The following is a 17,042-nucleotide window of genomic DNA, read 5'->3' on the forward strand; positions in this document are numbered from 1 at the left end:
CTCCGGCGTGTTTCCAGGCTGGTTTTCACCCCCCACCGGCCGCTGCGGGGACCTGTGAAATACGGAAACTTTCAGGGACAGGTGGCAGCGACCGAGTGTTTGGCGATTTCTCGGGCGATGGTGCCTGCTTTACAGGTTCCCAGCAGGAAGCCGAAATCCCACTAACAAACTTTTCCCTAGCAGATTAATTAGTTGCAGGGGATTTAATGGTTTAATAGCTATGATAATCAATATTTTTTCATTTCACTCCAGCAGCGTTTGCTTGCTGATAGATTTGTTTTGTTTCAGTGGCATACATTTCAGTAGAAATATGGGTTCCTTGTAGCCCAATGAAGGGTAAATATGACTGAGCACTATCGCTTAATTAGAGATTTGCTGAAAGTAACCAATGGCAGCCAAAGCTGGTAGTTTTTACTCTCTTCAGCCTATCTGAAAATTTTAAGTAGCAGCAGCTGGAGTCCATTAGCTTTTCTCTGCAAACATCAGCAGAGGTGGCTTTCTCCACATTGTCCTGCTATGTGCGTCCATGCAGCCCCATCCAGCCTCCGAACACAAGGGAAAGTTAGCTCTCCACCGGGACTTCGTCTTTGCCATCCCAGCTGGAACAGCTGACAAAGGTGCTGGGTTTGCTGTGGACCAAAAGTATTGATGATACAGATGATCTGAAGGCTTCTAATCTATGCAAACTGGCTAATGTCAGTGCAATGTCTCAGCTCAGGGACCAGCAAACACCCGCCAGATGGGACGCATCTTTTGGTGACGTAGAGCTGGGCCTGGGTCTGACATCATCTCAACACCACTGAAATGTCAGGCTCCTTAATTTGGTTTCTCCATAGGGTTTCCTCAAAATCCTGCTTCAGTAGGATATAGCATGCACCAACGCCCAGGCTGGGTTCTTTAGCTGGTCTTGTGCATGAGGTCTTCATTGGCAGTGACCCAGGAGTTACAGCTGACAGACAATCTAATGTCACTCAAAAGTTGTGCTGGGCTCTAGACAACGATTTGAAATTGTCTCCCTTAGAATAAGACGTGACATGCATAAACCGCTGTGCCATGATCAGCAGAGGAATCTATGTTGTTACCTAATTAAAAAGGGAGCAAAACTGATTATTCGCTACAGGAAAATGAAACCAGCACATGCAATTAATTTCCAGCAAATAAATTACACATTGGGATGCTCTAAAGCTAAAACATTCATCACTGCAGCCTGCCATTTCTCCGAAAAGCTGGGCAGATTTGCCGGTGTGGCTCTCTACAACATATTTAAGGCTTCTCAGAATTTCACGTGTCTAATGGGGTCATTAGAGAAATAATAATGGAAAGAGCATTTTAGGGACTTCCTGAGCACGAGACAGGCTGGCTAGAGGCTGAGTCTCTGTGCCCATGCTCCAGCATGGCTTTCCACCTCCCCTGCTTTTTGTTGCCCTCATCTTCTTGTCTTGATGTCGCCAACATTTTTAGAATGGTTCCATCAATAACAGAATTGGAGAAAAATATATTGTTGTCATCCTTTTCTTGTGTAAAGCATCTTTCATCCTTCCCTCCTGCCCATACCTGGTTTTACAGAGAGGATATGCTCAGGGTAGAGGAGATCTTTGTATTATACCCTGGGTTTTAATGTATGGCTGTGTGCCCAGAGAGTTGAATGGCTGATAAATGTGACAAAAGAAATAAAACAAATAATAAATCGGAGGTGTTCCATATGCTTCCCAGAGGTGAGTGGGTACTATTATTCCTCTTTCGGTAAATGGGACAGCAGCCAATGTTTTCACATTTGGATGCTACATTCAGGTCCCTTGGTATGGATCAAGGTGCCTTGCTTAAAATGCTTGCACTGGAAAGAGCTGGCCCAAGACACTTTGGTGAGAACCCAGTGAGAGGAGGGGGCTGTCAAGAGGCCAATGCAGCCTTCCTAACTTTGCTCCACAGGAAGCAACGTGCAGCAAATGATGGGCAAGACCTTCTCCTTTTGCAGAAGGGCCTGTCTCTGGGAGTCTTGGTGCTGTGTCTCTTGAGCCCACTAATAGTCTTGAGGTTAACATAAGGAGGAAACATATGGGAGGCATCAGCCCTGGCACACACTACCCCTGCCCTCCTCAGGTACAGAAAGAGGAAGAAAAAAACATGGATCCATCAGCTGAAAGTGGAGAACTGGTTCCTCTTGATTGCTTACATCTGAGCTACTGACTGGGAAATCAGAAGGGGAGATGCCCAGGCATCTCAGCGCAAACCTGCATGCCTGTTTGTTATAAATCCTGCGTCAGGATGGATTCAGGCGTCAGGCTGCAGGTCGGTCTCATGGCAGATATTTTAACTCTGGTCTTCTAAAGCAGAGTGTGGGCCCATTGCCCCTTAGCTACCACCTCAACAAGGAGGAAAAAAGTATTGCTGTTTATGTGCCTCCTCTTCGCCTCTGTACAAGCCACTGCTCAGTGCAGGGGGAGTGGAGGAAGGAAGAAAGAGGGCGGCTAGAGCTGCAGCGATACTTGATCTGCTTATGTGGCAGTCTGATATAAAATCATATCAGAAATCTTTTTAAATGTTGTCAGGTCAGAGATTTAAAAAATGGCAGAGAGAGTGAGAGGGCAAATGCAAGCAGAAAAGCTCTGCGTGGACTGCAGACGAACTGCTTGAATGCAGCATACCAGTCATTGTGCACGAATATGTGAGAGACAGACAATATAAATGCTGATGTGGACAGCCAGGATCAGAGAGCCAGAAAGCTGCCAGAGAAACATCCCTTTGTGTTTTCCATCTCTCAGGAAGTAAACAGTTACCTAAACCCATTTTCATGCCCACCTACTCGGTCAATAGCTGCACTGCGCCTCCTGCTCCACTTACAGCTCCTTAATGGTGCAGAGGAGCTTTGATTGCCGTGGCGTGGGCCCCATCCCTCTGGCAAACCATTACTTAAATCCAATCCATCGAAGGTTCCTACTGCTCTCTCAGTGATGGGGAGCTGCTCATCAGCTGAGTACCCTCTGATTGCTTGTCACAGCCAGACTTCCTGGTTCTTTTTCCCGGATGGAGATATTAAATAAATCTCAAGTGATGTAATTACCATAACTCAGTTGTCGAAGCTTGTGGGCAGACACAGCTGGGGGCTGGAGGGAGCTCTGTCGCATTTTCTTTGGTCTGTCTTTCTTTCTGGGCAGTTGCAAATGTGCCGATGCAAAGGATACTGCTGCTGGGAAGCCCGGCTCAGCAGGTGGGGATTATGCATCCTCCAAGCATCCAGAAATAATCCATGTCTTGATTGGAATGATCTCAGAGGAGATCAGAAGTAACTTCTGGAGTGCTGTGCCTTGGTATATCTGCTGCCTTGGGCTGGAGCAAAAAGCATGGTACTCTGCACACAGGGAGTCCCTGTGTGCTATTGCTTTCTTCCCAAGCAGGGATTGAACTTCCACTCGCTCTCTTCCTGCGAGGACCATGGTCTGCCTCTGAGTTGATACAGTGCAAATTTTTGTACTTCCATGGAAGCTTGCTCTCTGCTAAGGGAAGAGAAGGAATTGTTCTTTTTTTAAAAATCAGGCATGTCCCACAACAGTACAACTGCACATCTTTTTCCCTGGGTTTAGGAAGAAATCCAGGTCCTCGTTTTATTGAGCTTTCTTTACAAGCAGTCTTGAGGCCAGTCAATGTGCAGGAGTATGTGAGAGATGATACAGTTGCTGATGAGGGCAGCCCCTATCTTTCCTCCTTTAGGATTTGGATTTCAAATTCAAACTTGCAAAGTCCAGGACTAGACAAGCCCAAACATAGAGCTTTCCTGGTAACAAGTCCTACACTAACTCCTACAAAAGGAATTCCCTGTCCCCTTGGGTGACTAGTCAGAACTGTGACTTGAATAGAGCAGCTGCAATAGATGGTGCATTTCAGGATATCTTCAGAAGGCATTTAGCCAAATGCTGAGTGGTTTTAACTATCCAGGAATGTAGTAATTGCCATGAAATCCTAAACCTAAAAGGACGTGGAATTTAGACGTTAAAAAAAAGGGAAAGTATATAATCACAGGTCCCTTGGATATTTCCACTACTCTCCTGAGTCAAATCAAATTTGTTTCAAGTCTCCAACTGCATTCTCAGATGTATGTTATTTTAGCAACATGCAACAGTCCTAGAAGTAGCTCTCACTTGTCTGACATGGGATTTAGAGAGAAAACAATGTTGTGAAACAAGCTCATTAGGGGCTGATCCTGAGAGATACGCCATGCTCTCCAAATCAAGGTGAACTGAGAGGATCTAGCATGTCATCAGGCATTTGCTTAGCTACCAGGATTCATGATCAGACACAGTAACACTGAGGATATTCCCCCTAGGACCATCATGATTATACTGTGGCACAACACTGCCATACTCAGCTTAAGAAAACAGGAGCAACTTTGCACCGGAAGACTGAATGTCTGTCCTCAGGAGGACCCATTTGTGGCACAAAGGGGCCATGTGTGGTGACACCATGCCAGGATGTCCAGGAGATGAATCCTGTGAATCCTGTGCTGAGCTGATATCCCTCTTGACCTACAACTCTGCTTCAGTATAATAAACATCTTGAGCATTTGAAACTGTTTCCCCAAATTCTTACAAATCCGTATCTTAGGATTTAACATCTTAGGCTGCCCAGATAACTTCCTCAGCTACAGCAGCTTGTTTCTGGATCAGCAGGCAAATATACACATGCTGCATAAATACAATGCAGGCAGTGAAGTCACTTCCAAGCCAGATAATCTTCTTAGTTTCATCAGTAGTAGGTGAGTTTCCATGTTGGCAAAGGCCAAGGTCCAAATATGAGAAGAAGACCATTTTAGGTGTCTCCTAAGTGACCTTCATTGCATATAGTGGGTCTTGAGGAGTGAGGGGACACTAAAGATCATAGAAAGGCACACAGTAAAGAATATTATAGTTTCTCCCTGTGCTGAAGAAGCACCCACCACATGCACCAACTCCACATCATTTTCACAGCAGGAGCAGTCAGTAGGTTTCTAGATCTGCCTGGAAATGTCAGGTACTACAAAATACTGGGCTAACCCACTGTGTTGCCTCTCTCCCTTGCCCTGAATATGCTCCAATGCACATCAGAAATACAGGAAAGCTCACAACTGTTGCTAATAGGTGCGCAAAGATTTCACTGGCAGGTATCACTCTCCTTGGTGACTTCTCCCCACATCTTCCCACAAAGGACAAGTGCAGTGTCTGTCGACAGACAAGCACAGTGTCTGTCAATGAAAGAACTGAGGGCTCCATCAGGAAGAGATAAGACAGAGATAAGAGGATAAGTGTGGATTTAAAGGCAGGGCTGTTGGAGATGGAGTGCTGCTGGTGATGAAAGCAGAGAGAAATGGAAGAACAGTGAGGGGGAAAAGTTAATGAATTTACACCAGTGGAAACAGGAGATGATTTTTGACCGTTGCACTTCTACGGAGGGTCCCCCAATAGTACATCAGAATGGAAACCTTGTTCTGAAAGGGAGGTCTTGGCCTTGCATGTGGCCCAGACACAGCATTTGAAAGGGAGCTTGAGCATCACATTGACACACTCTCCCAGGGCCTCAGGAACACATGAAGTGACAGACTGTTACGTCTAAGCGATGGCCTAGATCTATAGCTTCCTAACGGACTTCACGTTAATTAAAGGGACATTTCAAAACCATACAAATTTTCTTGCCAAGATGATTAATTGATTAAGAAGTTTATGTAGTTAAAGGGTTTTGTAATTACATTTTATGGCGGGGGGAGCATTTTAGGGATGGATGATGCCAGGTGCTGAACACCTCCACGAAGGTGCTGAGCACCTGGGTTTCCCAGTGGGCTGAACCCTCGCTGCTGATGAGCTGGAAATCCCCTCTGGTCCTTGGGGTCATGCAGCTCTTAATGACTTGGTCCCACTAGACTGAAGTATTCAGTCTTACACCCCCAAAAGAAAACCCTCAAAAGCACTTATTCTGAACCAGTGTCTGCATGTAGGCAGCAATTCCCTGCTGTTGAAGGGGCTTTTCCTTTCCAACAGGCTTTAGCTCTCTCTGGTGATGGTTTTTTAACCCTCAGGTCAGATGCAGGTGACTGTGGTGATGGGCTGGCTCTAATACCAGCCCTTTCCATCTTAAGACTAATGTGGTTTCTCTGGATCTTCCTCCCAGACAAACGTTTGCTCTCATTCAGGAAGAGGGGGAAAACACAAGCCGTTAACCCCAGGAAACACTTCCCTCCCTGCATCACCCCCAAACTCACATCCCTGCCTTCCTGACCTGCCCTGTAAGGGCATGAATAAACTCCTGGCCCTGAAAGCACTTAGGTTAGGTGGGAAGAGCGACAAGCCCTTTGATTTGCATAGGGAAACTGAGGCACAGGCAGGAGAATTGCCTCATTTGAGTCAGCAGTGAAGCACTACTTGGGGACCTATTTTACTTCATAGCAACTCTCTTCTGAGAGCAATTTGCACATCCTTGTGTGATGCGCAAATAAGCACACACCCAATATATATCTGTTTTTCTTCCCTCTCTTTATGACTAAATAATCACACAATCTTTGTTCCATGGAAGTTTGACTGCCGCTGTTTATTGCCCCCTGGAAACGGGATGACAACAACCCATGGCTCCTCCACAGCAGCTCGCAAAGGTCTCACAAGCAGAGAATTATGCTTGTCGGAGGCCATAAGCAGCAGGAACGGTAGAGTGACTAAGCACCAAAGATCTCGCATTTGTGTAGAAACTAGCAATGAGAAGGAGAAAAGGATGCCCTGGAGGATAGATAGTGCCTTAGGAAAAAAGTTTCCAGCATGTTCTAAAAAGGAAGGTTTCCATGCATAAGACACAGGCCAAATCTGAACCTCTTCCCACCCTTGAACCTGCATGTAGTCCTGGGTAAGGCTCCCATGCCAGGCATGGAGGCCAGGAGAGCCGGCAGCATGGTGCCCCAGATTTTCCCCACCTAACCCTGGAGGACCAGGGATGGGCATTCAAGCTTGCCATGGCCCCACCAGAGGAGCTGGTGGCCATTGTTTCTCCTGTTCCCAACCATCACCCTACCCCAGCACAGTGACCATGTCGTGGGTCTCTGCACAGGCTCCCTGCACAGGAGGGTGCGTGGGGTAAGGTCGGCTTAGCCCAGTGCAGGACCAGCTTTTGCCACCTGCAAGGGCAGGTGTTGTGGTACTCATGGTAACTCTAGGAATGGGCCTGTGTCTGATGAGACCCAGAGGGAGATCACAAGCTGGCAGGACTGCAGGACTGTGCTTATGTACATTATGACGATGAGGAGCTGCTGCTGACATATGTTAAATGGCTGGAGTCCTGGTCATCCAGACAAAAGGCAGAGTGGGCAGACCAACAACCTCTTCCTTGGGATGCTGCTTTTTCAGTTACATGGTGGCACTACACAGAGGGGACACATCAGCTCACCGGGAAATCAGAAGATCACAGGAGAATTGGCCCAGAGTACCCTGAGATATATCGTCCTCTTGCCCTCCCTGATGTGGTCTGGGTGCGTGGTATCAGGAGAGCTTGCAGAGGGAGATGGTGTCTTTTCTGTCTGAAGCCATCATGTGTTGGGACTCTGCTGCTGAGCTCACCCCTGTCTGGCTCTGATGCCCTTTAGGGAGCTCTCATTTAGGCAGATAAGGATCAAAAACAAGAGGGATCTCAGCGCAGGAAACTGCCCACCCGGTTTCTTTTCTCTGAGGCAGAACTGCTTCTGCGGTGGCATTGGCAATATGTGCTCCCACGAAATTGCTGTCCCAATGAAATCCTTATGTACACAGGAAAAAAAATTAATCTTTTGTTCTCTTCCCTGACAACCCCTTCCTACATTTTTCTTTTTTGATTAATTTTCATGTTCAGTGGTATAAATTTTCCGGGTCAGTGCTAAGTGTGTGTGTGTGTATGTGTATGAAAGAGGGATGAGGAAAGGGGATGAGATACTGGTAGAGCCGCTGGAGATCTCTCTGCTTGCAACTGTAGCTCTCCCATTTCCTTCCTACTACCCTGCTATCCATCCCTCCTCCGGTCATCTCACGTTGCTTCCAACCCTTTGCTCATGTCTGCTTTGTGGCAAAAAAGAGACTAATGTATCAAATAAAAATAATGCAGGTGTTTTTAGTGCTGATGCAAGATGCCGGGGTGACAGTCAGGAAGCTGGAGCCGTCTGCCAAGCCCAGACTCAACACCGGTGGCAAAGCTGCCCTGCTGCCGGGTGCATCCAGGGCTCCCAAGTGAAAATCACCAGCATCCGCAGCTTGAGATGAGCTCTGTGGCTGAAAGCAGAGACAGATGCACATCATCTGTGGATCAGGCAGAGAGGGGGACTCTTAACACACACTGACTATTAATATTTCATCGTCCTGACGTCCAGCAACCACCCTGAGAGGACAGACAGGGGTTTGTTCTTCTAGGTTCACATTTAACCATGCCCTTCCCACTGAATGTGCAAGCCAAGACTAATCACAGCACACAGTGCTCTTTGCTCACTAGGCCTGGGTCAAGACCCTGATTTTTTCATTTAGTCTGTATCAGTTGTAACAATTTCTACTCTAATCTGACCCAAGATGGTTCTGAACCGTCAACTACAAGCAAAGCAAGGTTCTGAACCGTCAACTACAAGCAAAGCAAGGTCCAGTGGCTGTTAAGTCTCTCACCTACTAAATCATTTGGATAATCTCTACCTAGAGTATTTAACTTTTCCGGCAATCCCGTTTTCTCTTCTAGGAACTAAGCCTCAAGAACTCATGACCCACCAGGTATTTGCAAAGTGGCATGCATTCAAAATGCAGTTCTTTTATAGCAGTGGTGTTATCACATAGTGAGTTGTTCCTGGAATGAGCATTGCTTAGGAGTTGTCAATACTTTAATCTGATTTATACAAGCTGTGTTCTCTCTCTCTCCCCCTCTTTCCTCAAATAAGCACTAATAAGTTCTCAACTTGGACAAATCCCAGGTAGTGGGATCAGTACCTGGCAATATATCAGCTTTGTTGCCAAAATCAAGGATGAAGCAGGGACAACTGAAAATGTTTCTCCTGTTTGTTTTTAATTCTGCTTGCAAATAGCTTGGTGCCTGCCTGAAGTATGACTGCCCTATAGGAATACACTTCATTTCTTGTATTACTGTGCACCAATTAAGTAATTAATGGAAGTCTGGAAAATCTATAAAAAAAGTTGGTTGCATCCACAGGGAACATCAATACGGTGTCATGACCATGAATAAAACCTGACAGCATGTGCAAATTCAGAGGGAACTACCTGTTCTGCTGTTAAGAGATCAAGTTCAGGCGCTGCATCAAATTATTTCCAAGACCTGGTCTTTAACTTGTTTGTGGACTGGAAAATATTTGCAGGGCATATGGGGTTTAGTTCTTTGTCCTACAGGAATCAGTTATCATTTTACAACCATATGAGGTATGTTGTAGACATCGCTAGACATGAATGTCACTGCTTTTAGCCCCAAATTCTGTCAGCATGATATTGTGCCGTGATGCAGTCACAGTCAGCATCTTGATTTGATTTGTGCATTGCTTCACAATTCGCTCCAGGAGGGCTTAGGGTCCAATTCTGCAAACAGCTCTGCAAATGAGAAAAGTCATCCCCAGCACTGCTTACAGACCTGAGCCCTTGACATCCAGCAAGCAGCGTTCTCAGAGCATGGGGCAGCACCACCCATCCTGGCAAAATTGTATGGAAATGGTGGCCATTTCCCAACTTTACTTGACCTCAGAGGCAATGCTTGATTTCTCTGTGTTACAGTGAATCCAGATGGACAACTGGGAAAGAAACAAGGGACTTGCTGAAAACCCAGCTGCTGCTTCTGAGCTTGGATTTTCCAGGTCAATACATTTCAAAATTTTTTCCACCGATAGAGGGAAGGGAAAACCTCACCCTTCCACACTCAGTCTTAAATCTAGCTCCTGCAGTATAATTTTAAAAGGAATCTGTTGACTGTTAAAAGAGGAGACCCACTCCCAACCCATACTTCTGCACTGTCTTTTGATTCAAGGCTGCCCCATAGAAATGAGCAAGAACTTCATCACATCCCTCTAGACGGTGTTAGTGAGGGTCTAAATAGCAAAGGTGGGTTTTGTAGCACGGACATCTGTTTTCTAGGACTTAGATCAAGAATCATAAACTCATTTCACATGCACCAGTGAACAGATGTCAGAGAGCAACAGCTTTCAGCCCTCATCAACCTAAACTAAATGCAGGCCAAGAAGTTGCTGGCAGAAGACTCCCAATTCATCAACGACTTCTGAAGCACTTCTGTCCTCAGCAATAGCGGCATAATCTCAGATTAATACATTAAATCATTAATCCAGAAAATTACTCTATCAGCAAATATATATATTTGTATATGCACAAATACGTATACATGTATAAACTCAATGTGTGTACTGTCTGTGTATGTGTGCACCCTCGCATGACAAGAGATCCAATCAGACAACTCTTGCACTTTTCTCCTTTGCTAATACAAGAGCTATAGAGCAACCACTGAATCTGAAAGATGGAAAATGTCAAATAGACCACCAGGAATAACTGTTGTTACAACATATGATCAGCAAGCGAAATATATTGCCTCAAGATATCACCCAGGATCAAACTGTGCATTTTATAGTGGACAGCTATGTGATAATCCCATGTTCTGTCACCTAAAACATGGTTCTACTCCCTGGTACAGACAAAAGAAAGGATTCAGCGGACAACCATGCTGAATGGGACGAGTAGTTCCTTTATTCTTGTATAATGAAGCTAAATCTCATAATCTTTTATTGTTGTAACTCTTGTGTTTTGTAATCCTTTTTACTGGACAGAAATATTCCAAACAACACTAGTTTCTCGAGTCCCAGAAGCTACAACTGAGCTTAGACAAACTTTTACAGCCCTCAAACCATGAGAGAAGCGAACTTTCTGTGGATCCTTCATGAACCTTTCTCAGGGTGAGGCAAGACCTGTCCTCACGATGTTACACAAAACTGATTTCCTAGATCAAATGTGAGTTTGTAATTGAATTTGGACATATTCAACTACATGACAAACACTAAACCCACTGCTTGTTGTACAATGTATAATGTCTATGCTTAGTTATAGCCCCTCTGGGGTAAGGACAACTCTTTTTATTCACCTGTAAAGAACGCTGCACACCTGTGCCACCATAGGAATAAAAAAATATTAATTGCACTACCAGTGCCTTGCGCTATTCATGCCACTTCCTTCTCCTCCCCCACCCTATATTAAGCCTTTTAAAGCCAAAAGTGGCTGTAAATCTTTCTAAATGCCAAAGGACCATTTTGCTAAAACATTATCCATCTTAACATCATGTCAGATTTCTGAATGAGAATGACTTCTTCGGTGGGAACAGGCCTATAACTTATACTGCTACTCATTTCCTGAAGCACTGGAATTGTGCGGCTCCCTAATGTTATTTTATTAAGATGTGATTTGTCATCATATTGCTGAAAACAAGATAAAATGCAGGCTAATTAAATTCCTTATTTAACTTGATGAGCATCTGCTTTCTGTAGTCACATTCTTTTAAACAGAACCTTTGTAGCTGTTTCTCAGGATCTGGCTATCACGATTTTTACCGTGATCAAAATGGGGAAATACCCCCCCTAAATAAAGGTGCATGCATTCCCATTGCCTATGACCCTTGTTATTTATAATGAGAGACATATAGCACCGCCCAGGCAGACTGCAGCAGCGCCTTGCAAGCATGCTGCCCTGACACTTCAAGAGCACTCCCTGTTGTGGAATAATTGCTATCCCAAGGAGCCCAGTGGAAGTCACTGCGACAAGCTGGTAGCAAAATACTGCAGCTGACAGCAAGTGTTTTCTAGATCAGGCTGCTATACAAAATATAACAAACAAATCACCTTGTGACTCCCCCCTTCTATAGCAGATGAGACTCCCAACATAAAGGAAAATCATCTCTGTTGAAGGAGGAGGCTTAACAAGCTTAAGCACACACTTCAAGTTAAGCATGTGCTTAAGTGTGCTGTTTGCCAAGACCAGGTTCTGGCTCACTTTCCATGCACTGCATTCATGGAGGTTTCTAGGATGAGAGCAACCTTCCTGCATCATTGGTTGAGTGAAGACTGAGGCAGAAGAGAGTCCTGTGCTGAGTCCACGTTCCTAATTAAAGCAGTGGCCTTATGCTGCTCCTGTCTAAGTCACAGCAGAGGATGGCAAACAGTTGTATCAGAACTCACTGTAAGCTCAGTGCTTTTAGGAAAGTCTTGGGCATGCCACAACCCTAGCTCTGTCTCTTGGAAACCCCCTTGGCATCAGACTTTGCAGCCCACAGAAGTCCAGAGCTGCTCTGCCAACTCCTCTTCGTCTGGAGTCTGCTTTGAGAACCTCCAAGGAGAGATGCTGCTCCTGTGCAAGGGCAAAGGACCATTAATATTACATTGGTGGTTGATTATTTAACATCAGTGACCTCTGGTGCTCCTGCTTAAAGGATTTCTCCATATCTCTGGGTCTCTCATGCACCAGGAAGAGAAAGGGCAGAGAACTGTGGCTAGCTTTAACAAACAGGATCTCAAAAGTTGGCTTCACATCAATACTAAGGCCATAGGATTAGCTGCTTATTCTGAGCTTGAAAACCAGGCCAGTAATTTAAACTCCAGAATACAACTGGGAATGCAACTTGGGTTTGTTTAGCCTTGTTTCCTAAGGAAATAAAGCTTATGCAGTTAAATTCTCTGTGTTTGCACACAAGCCTTTCCTTCTAACTTCGCACCCTTCTGCCAGTTCAACTGTGTTTCACCAAGATAAAGTTCTGTTCGGCATCTGGACAAAAAGACCCAGTTGTGTAGAGCAGAGGGATGTGCTCTGCCCTGATCTTAATCGTATTATAAGACATTGGAGAGTCCACATTGCTAGTGCCCTCACCCCAGCTGGATCACAGCTCATGTGTTAAATGCTGGTGACACAGAAGCTTTGGAAACACTGTTTGCATCTCAGTGTAGGTTTTGGTTTTTTTTTTTTCTCTTTTAAATCTTTTTTCTGGGGGCCAATGAACTGCCCCCCCCGACCTGGGCTGCACTGCATAAAAGATCAAGAGTCAGCTCAGTTTTGCAGCAGCCCTGTGAGCGTGGCAGCGGCCTGGCAGCGTAGTGGAGGCCATGTGCTGTGCAGACCATTGTTCTGGACTGGAGCTGTGGAGAGGAATCCAGCCAAGAAGGACAGAAGGCAGAAAAGAGACCCTGCAATCTGTTGGAGGGGTTGTACTATAAACAAGAGCAGGAAGGCTTCAATGTGCCAGGGAAGAACAAGCTGTGTAGATAAAAGAGGCTGCTTCAAAAGAGTGGAGGGTGACTAATTTTCCTTGCACCGGGTGGCCAAAGAGCAGGGAAAAAGAAGTGGTCTTCACTGAGCTGGCAGTCAGAGGAGGGGAGCAACCTTCTCATGCTAGAAAAGCTCACAGAAAAGCCTCTGCAGGTCCTCTTTCATCAGAGTTTCAAGGTCAGCTGGATTCAGCAAACTCCAAATGTTGTCTTTGGTGCTACAAAGATGCTCGGGGAAAGGGTCTGATTCAGAGACAACTTGCAGTAGTAGCTGGGCTGTCAAATGGGCCAGCAGGCCACGGTCCTTGATGTGCCTTGATGGCAGAGGGAAAGTAGAGGGGATTAACAGCTGTCTAAGAAAAGAAATCCAGGGAGAACTGGTAGAGGGGGGATGCAGGGTCAGCATCCCCCCAAACCCAAGCACCCCCCGGCCCTCCAAGCCCAGGGCTCTGGTTCCCCATGAGGAAGCTTAGACCCCGCTAAGGACCCCAAACCAGAGCAGAGGAAGCACAACCCCGCAGCCTACAGAGGACAGGTGCTGTAAAATGTATTCAGGTCAGACCCAAGCAGCCCACAAGAAAGGGCTTCTCCAGCCAGAAGCAGCTCTGCCAGTCCAGGGGCCTTTCTCTGACTCTCCTGCCCCAAGACCTTCTCTGAAGAGCTGCATGTCCCCAGTCCAGCCACTTGACTGGTTTTAGCTGGGAAGGAATTGATAAGGCTCATGAGCATGGGATTAATTTATTTTAGAAGGTGCAACTAAAAGTTCTCCACAGCTGGTCAAAGACTGGCACATTTGGGCACTGGTAATGGTGTCTCTGAGCTCAGTGTGGGCTACAAAAACCCTCCAAGAAGCTGGGGCATCTGAGGGCCGTTAGCCTGGGATGGTTTCCAGTTGTCTGCTGGATGGCCTTGCTACACACAGCAGCTCTGCATGCAATTCAGCCCCAGCAGAGAGTGCAGGCTGGCCACACATCCAGGATGAAGGTGGCTAGCTCTGTCCCTGTGAAAAGCCACCAAAGTGTGTTGGAAGGCTGTGGAGTGGGGTGAATACATTCACTATGACAGCAGTAGGACCTCCTAAGAGCAGCTCAAAACCCCTCAAAGGACAATCCATGAGATTCCAGAATAGCTCTGGGGTCTTGGGTCATTTGTATTTTGGATATTAGCTGCTGCTTATACAAGATGAACAACGCAGGCAGTTCTGTCCTCATTTGGGAGCCAGCAGTCAGGACCAGCCAGCCCAGCCCATGAGAGGATGTTTAGAGCATGATCCAAGTGATGGAAAGATCCCGGTAAGAACAGCACTGGGAACCCCTTTTCCTTACATTTTTTCACCGATGGAATCATTTCTTTGGAAGTGGGTAAACCATTTCCTCCACAGCAGAGCTGGGGTGTGCTAACCCTCCCAGTCCTCCCAGGATTTTCGTACTGCAGCTCTGCTCCCTGACCCAGTATGTGGAGGGTGAGTCCAAGCCACTGCTGGAAGCATGTTCTGACTGAAACGACACCTGGAGTGCTACCAGCAAACTGCTCACAAACGGCCTTTCATTTTGTAGGTCTGTTCTCTGCATGGCTGGGCTGTTCCTTGTGCCTCACTGAAGTTGTGCCATATGGAGCAAATGCTTCAACGTCTGTCTGTGTGTCTGCCTGACCATGCAACCCAAGAGCTCTCTGCAAACGATGCTCCGCTTTCATCATTTTCACAAGTTGGGGACAGTCCCCGATAGGGGCTTTTCTCCACTTTTCCCAAGTTTATTTTTTTTTTTCCCAGATCTCGCAAAGCATGAGGATCCATCACCAGAGACCTGGAACTGGATAGCTGCTGGGAGGGAGAAGGTGGCTAGAAACAGTTGCAGGGTTATGCTCTTGCATGTTCTCTCTCTCCCCCATATGTGACACTGGGATCTGGCTTAGCTTTGGGCAATTAAAAGTGTGACAAGAAGGAGAAAAAAAAGGTGTCTCATCCATTCCTTTCTCTCTCTGCTGCATAGCCAGCTGGAGTCTGCTGCCTTGCGGGGAAAGAAAGGGCAACAGCAGAGGATCTGAACAGACACCACGGGGCTGAGCATTCTTCCCTAGCAAACCTGCTTTGCAGTGAGGGGGCCCAGAATCTGGAAAAAGTTCCACCCTTACTTTTTTTCTTAAGAGAAGCTGGGACAAAACCCTGGACCAGGACCTCTCCTCAGCCCTGCGGTTTTCTTTAAAAGTGGTGTATTTGCGAGCACCTGTGTCACATGGCGTGCTCATGTCTGCATGTGTGCAATTCCCAGGCGAGCAACAGCACTCCCAGGGTTGTGCTGTGTGTCGAGTTGCACCTCGTTCTTGCTGCCTGCCTTGTTTTTCTCAGGCTGATGAGCTCCTGACTAATGGCAGTCGCTGCTGCTTAATCAGGAAGCAATTTAAGGATAACCTTTTCTAATTAACCAGCAGAAATAAGAATGAATAAACTGTGAAACAGCCAGCTGGCTTCGGTGTCCCCAGCCAAAGGGTCTGTCAGGTGGGAGAAAATGGCATCTGGGGACAGGGATGGCGGCTCCAGACCCACCACTGGGCAGGGTAGTGAAAGTCAGAGATGGGAGGGGGTTATGGTGCTCCCCAGGGCCTTTTCTCAGCTTTCTCCCCAGGTATTGCTCTGGTCACGTGCATGGGGATCACGACTATCCAGGAAGGGCAGCTTGATGTGTATAATCAAGGCCTATGTATAACTAAAACCCTGGGAGACCCTTTTATTCAGAACTTTGACACAAATATGAGTAATTAGCTTATTATGAAGGTGTTCACAGAATCATAGAACAGCCCAGGTTGGAAGGGACTTTGAAAGATCATCTGGTCCAACCTTTTGTGGGAAAGGGAGCCTAGATGAGGTTATCCAGCACCCAGTCCAACTGCATCTCGAAAACCTTCAGTGATGGGGACCCCACCACGTCCTTGGGGAGGTTGTTCCAGTGATTGATTGTTCTCACTGTAAAAAGTTTCTTTCTTATATCAAGATGAAACCTCTTTTGGTGCAACTTGTTGAACAGCATGGGGCCCGGTATCGATCCCTGAGGGACCCCACTTGTGACAGGCTGCCAGTCTGAGTAAAACCCATTGACCACCGCCTTCTGTGAGTGCCTGTGAGCCTATTTCCTACCCATCTCACACCTCACAGACCACCCCTCCAGTCCATATCTGACCAGTTCGTCCAGCAGGAGGCTGTGGGAAACAGGGTCAAACGCTTTGCTGAAGTCCAGGTAAACAACATCCACTGCTCTCCCCATGTAGACAAAAAGTATTATTTTGTTGTAAAAGGTGATCAGATTAGTCTGGCGTGATTTGCCTTTGGTAAATCTGTGCTGGCTTTTTCCAATCACCTGCTTCAGTTGGTTTGTGACAGTTTCTAGGAAGGCTCGCTCTACTACTTTCCCAGGGACTGGAGTAAGACTAACGGGCCTGTAGTTTCCTGGGTCCTCTTTTGGGCCCTTCTTGTAGATAGCTCTGACATCTGCCCTCTTCCAGTCGCCAGGGACATCCCCTCACCTCCACTACTTTTCAAAGATTACAGACAGCAGCCTTGCACCACTGTAAGCCGCTGCTCTTAGCACCCTGGCGAGGATTCCCTCCTCACTGCTGACAACAGTGTTTTCACCCTTTCTCATGCATTACCTCCATCTTTTATTCCCCACTCGCAGCCACTCATTTAAAAGCCACGCACACCAGAAGCAGCCGGTGAGGGACCCCTGACCCAGCCGTACAGCACTAGGTGCTGTCCGGGACAAAGCCTCAGACAGTGGCC

General features: G+C 46.6%; 1 protein-coding gene across 1 annotated transcript in view; it reads right to left on the bottom strand.

The window, feature by feature from the left end:
* MARCH4 (membrane-associated ring finger (C3HC4) 4, E3 ubiquitin protein ligase) overlaps nucleotides 1-16,527 on the bottom strand; it is a 127,109-nt gene extending 110,582 nt beyond the window's left edge. Inside the window, exon 1 of the mRNA XM_009323548.1 lies at nucleotides 16,444-16,527. Within this exon, the coding sequence (XP_009321823.1) occupies nucleotides 16,444-16,527 (84 nt within the window). The remainder of the gene's footprint in view (nucleotides 1-16,443) is intronic.
* Between the last annotated feature and the right edge of the window lie 515 nt (nucleotides 16,528-17,042).

This window comes from Pygoscelis adeliae, unplaced genomic scaffold, assembly GCF_000699105.1.
Source record: "Pygoscelis adeliae isolate BGI_AS28 unplaced genomic scaffold, ASM69910v1 Scaffold664, whole genome shotgun sequence".
Lineage (NCBI taxonomy): Eukaryota > Metazoa > Chordata > Aves > Sphenisciformes > Spheniscidae > Pygoscelis > Pygoscelis adeliae.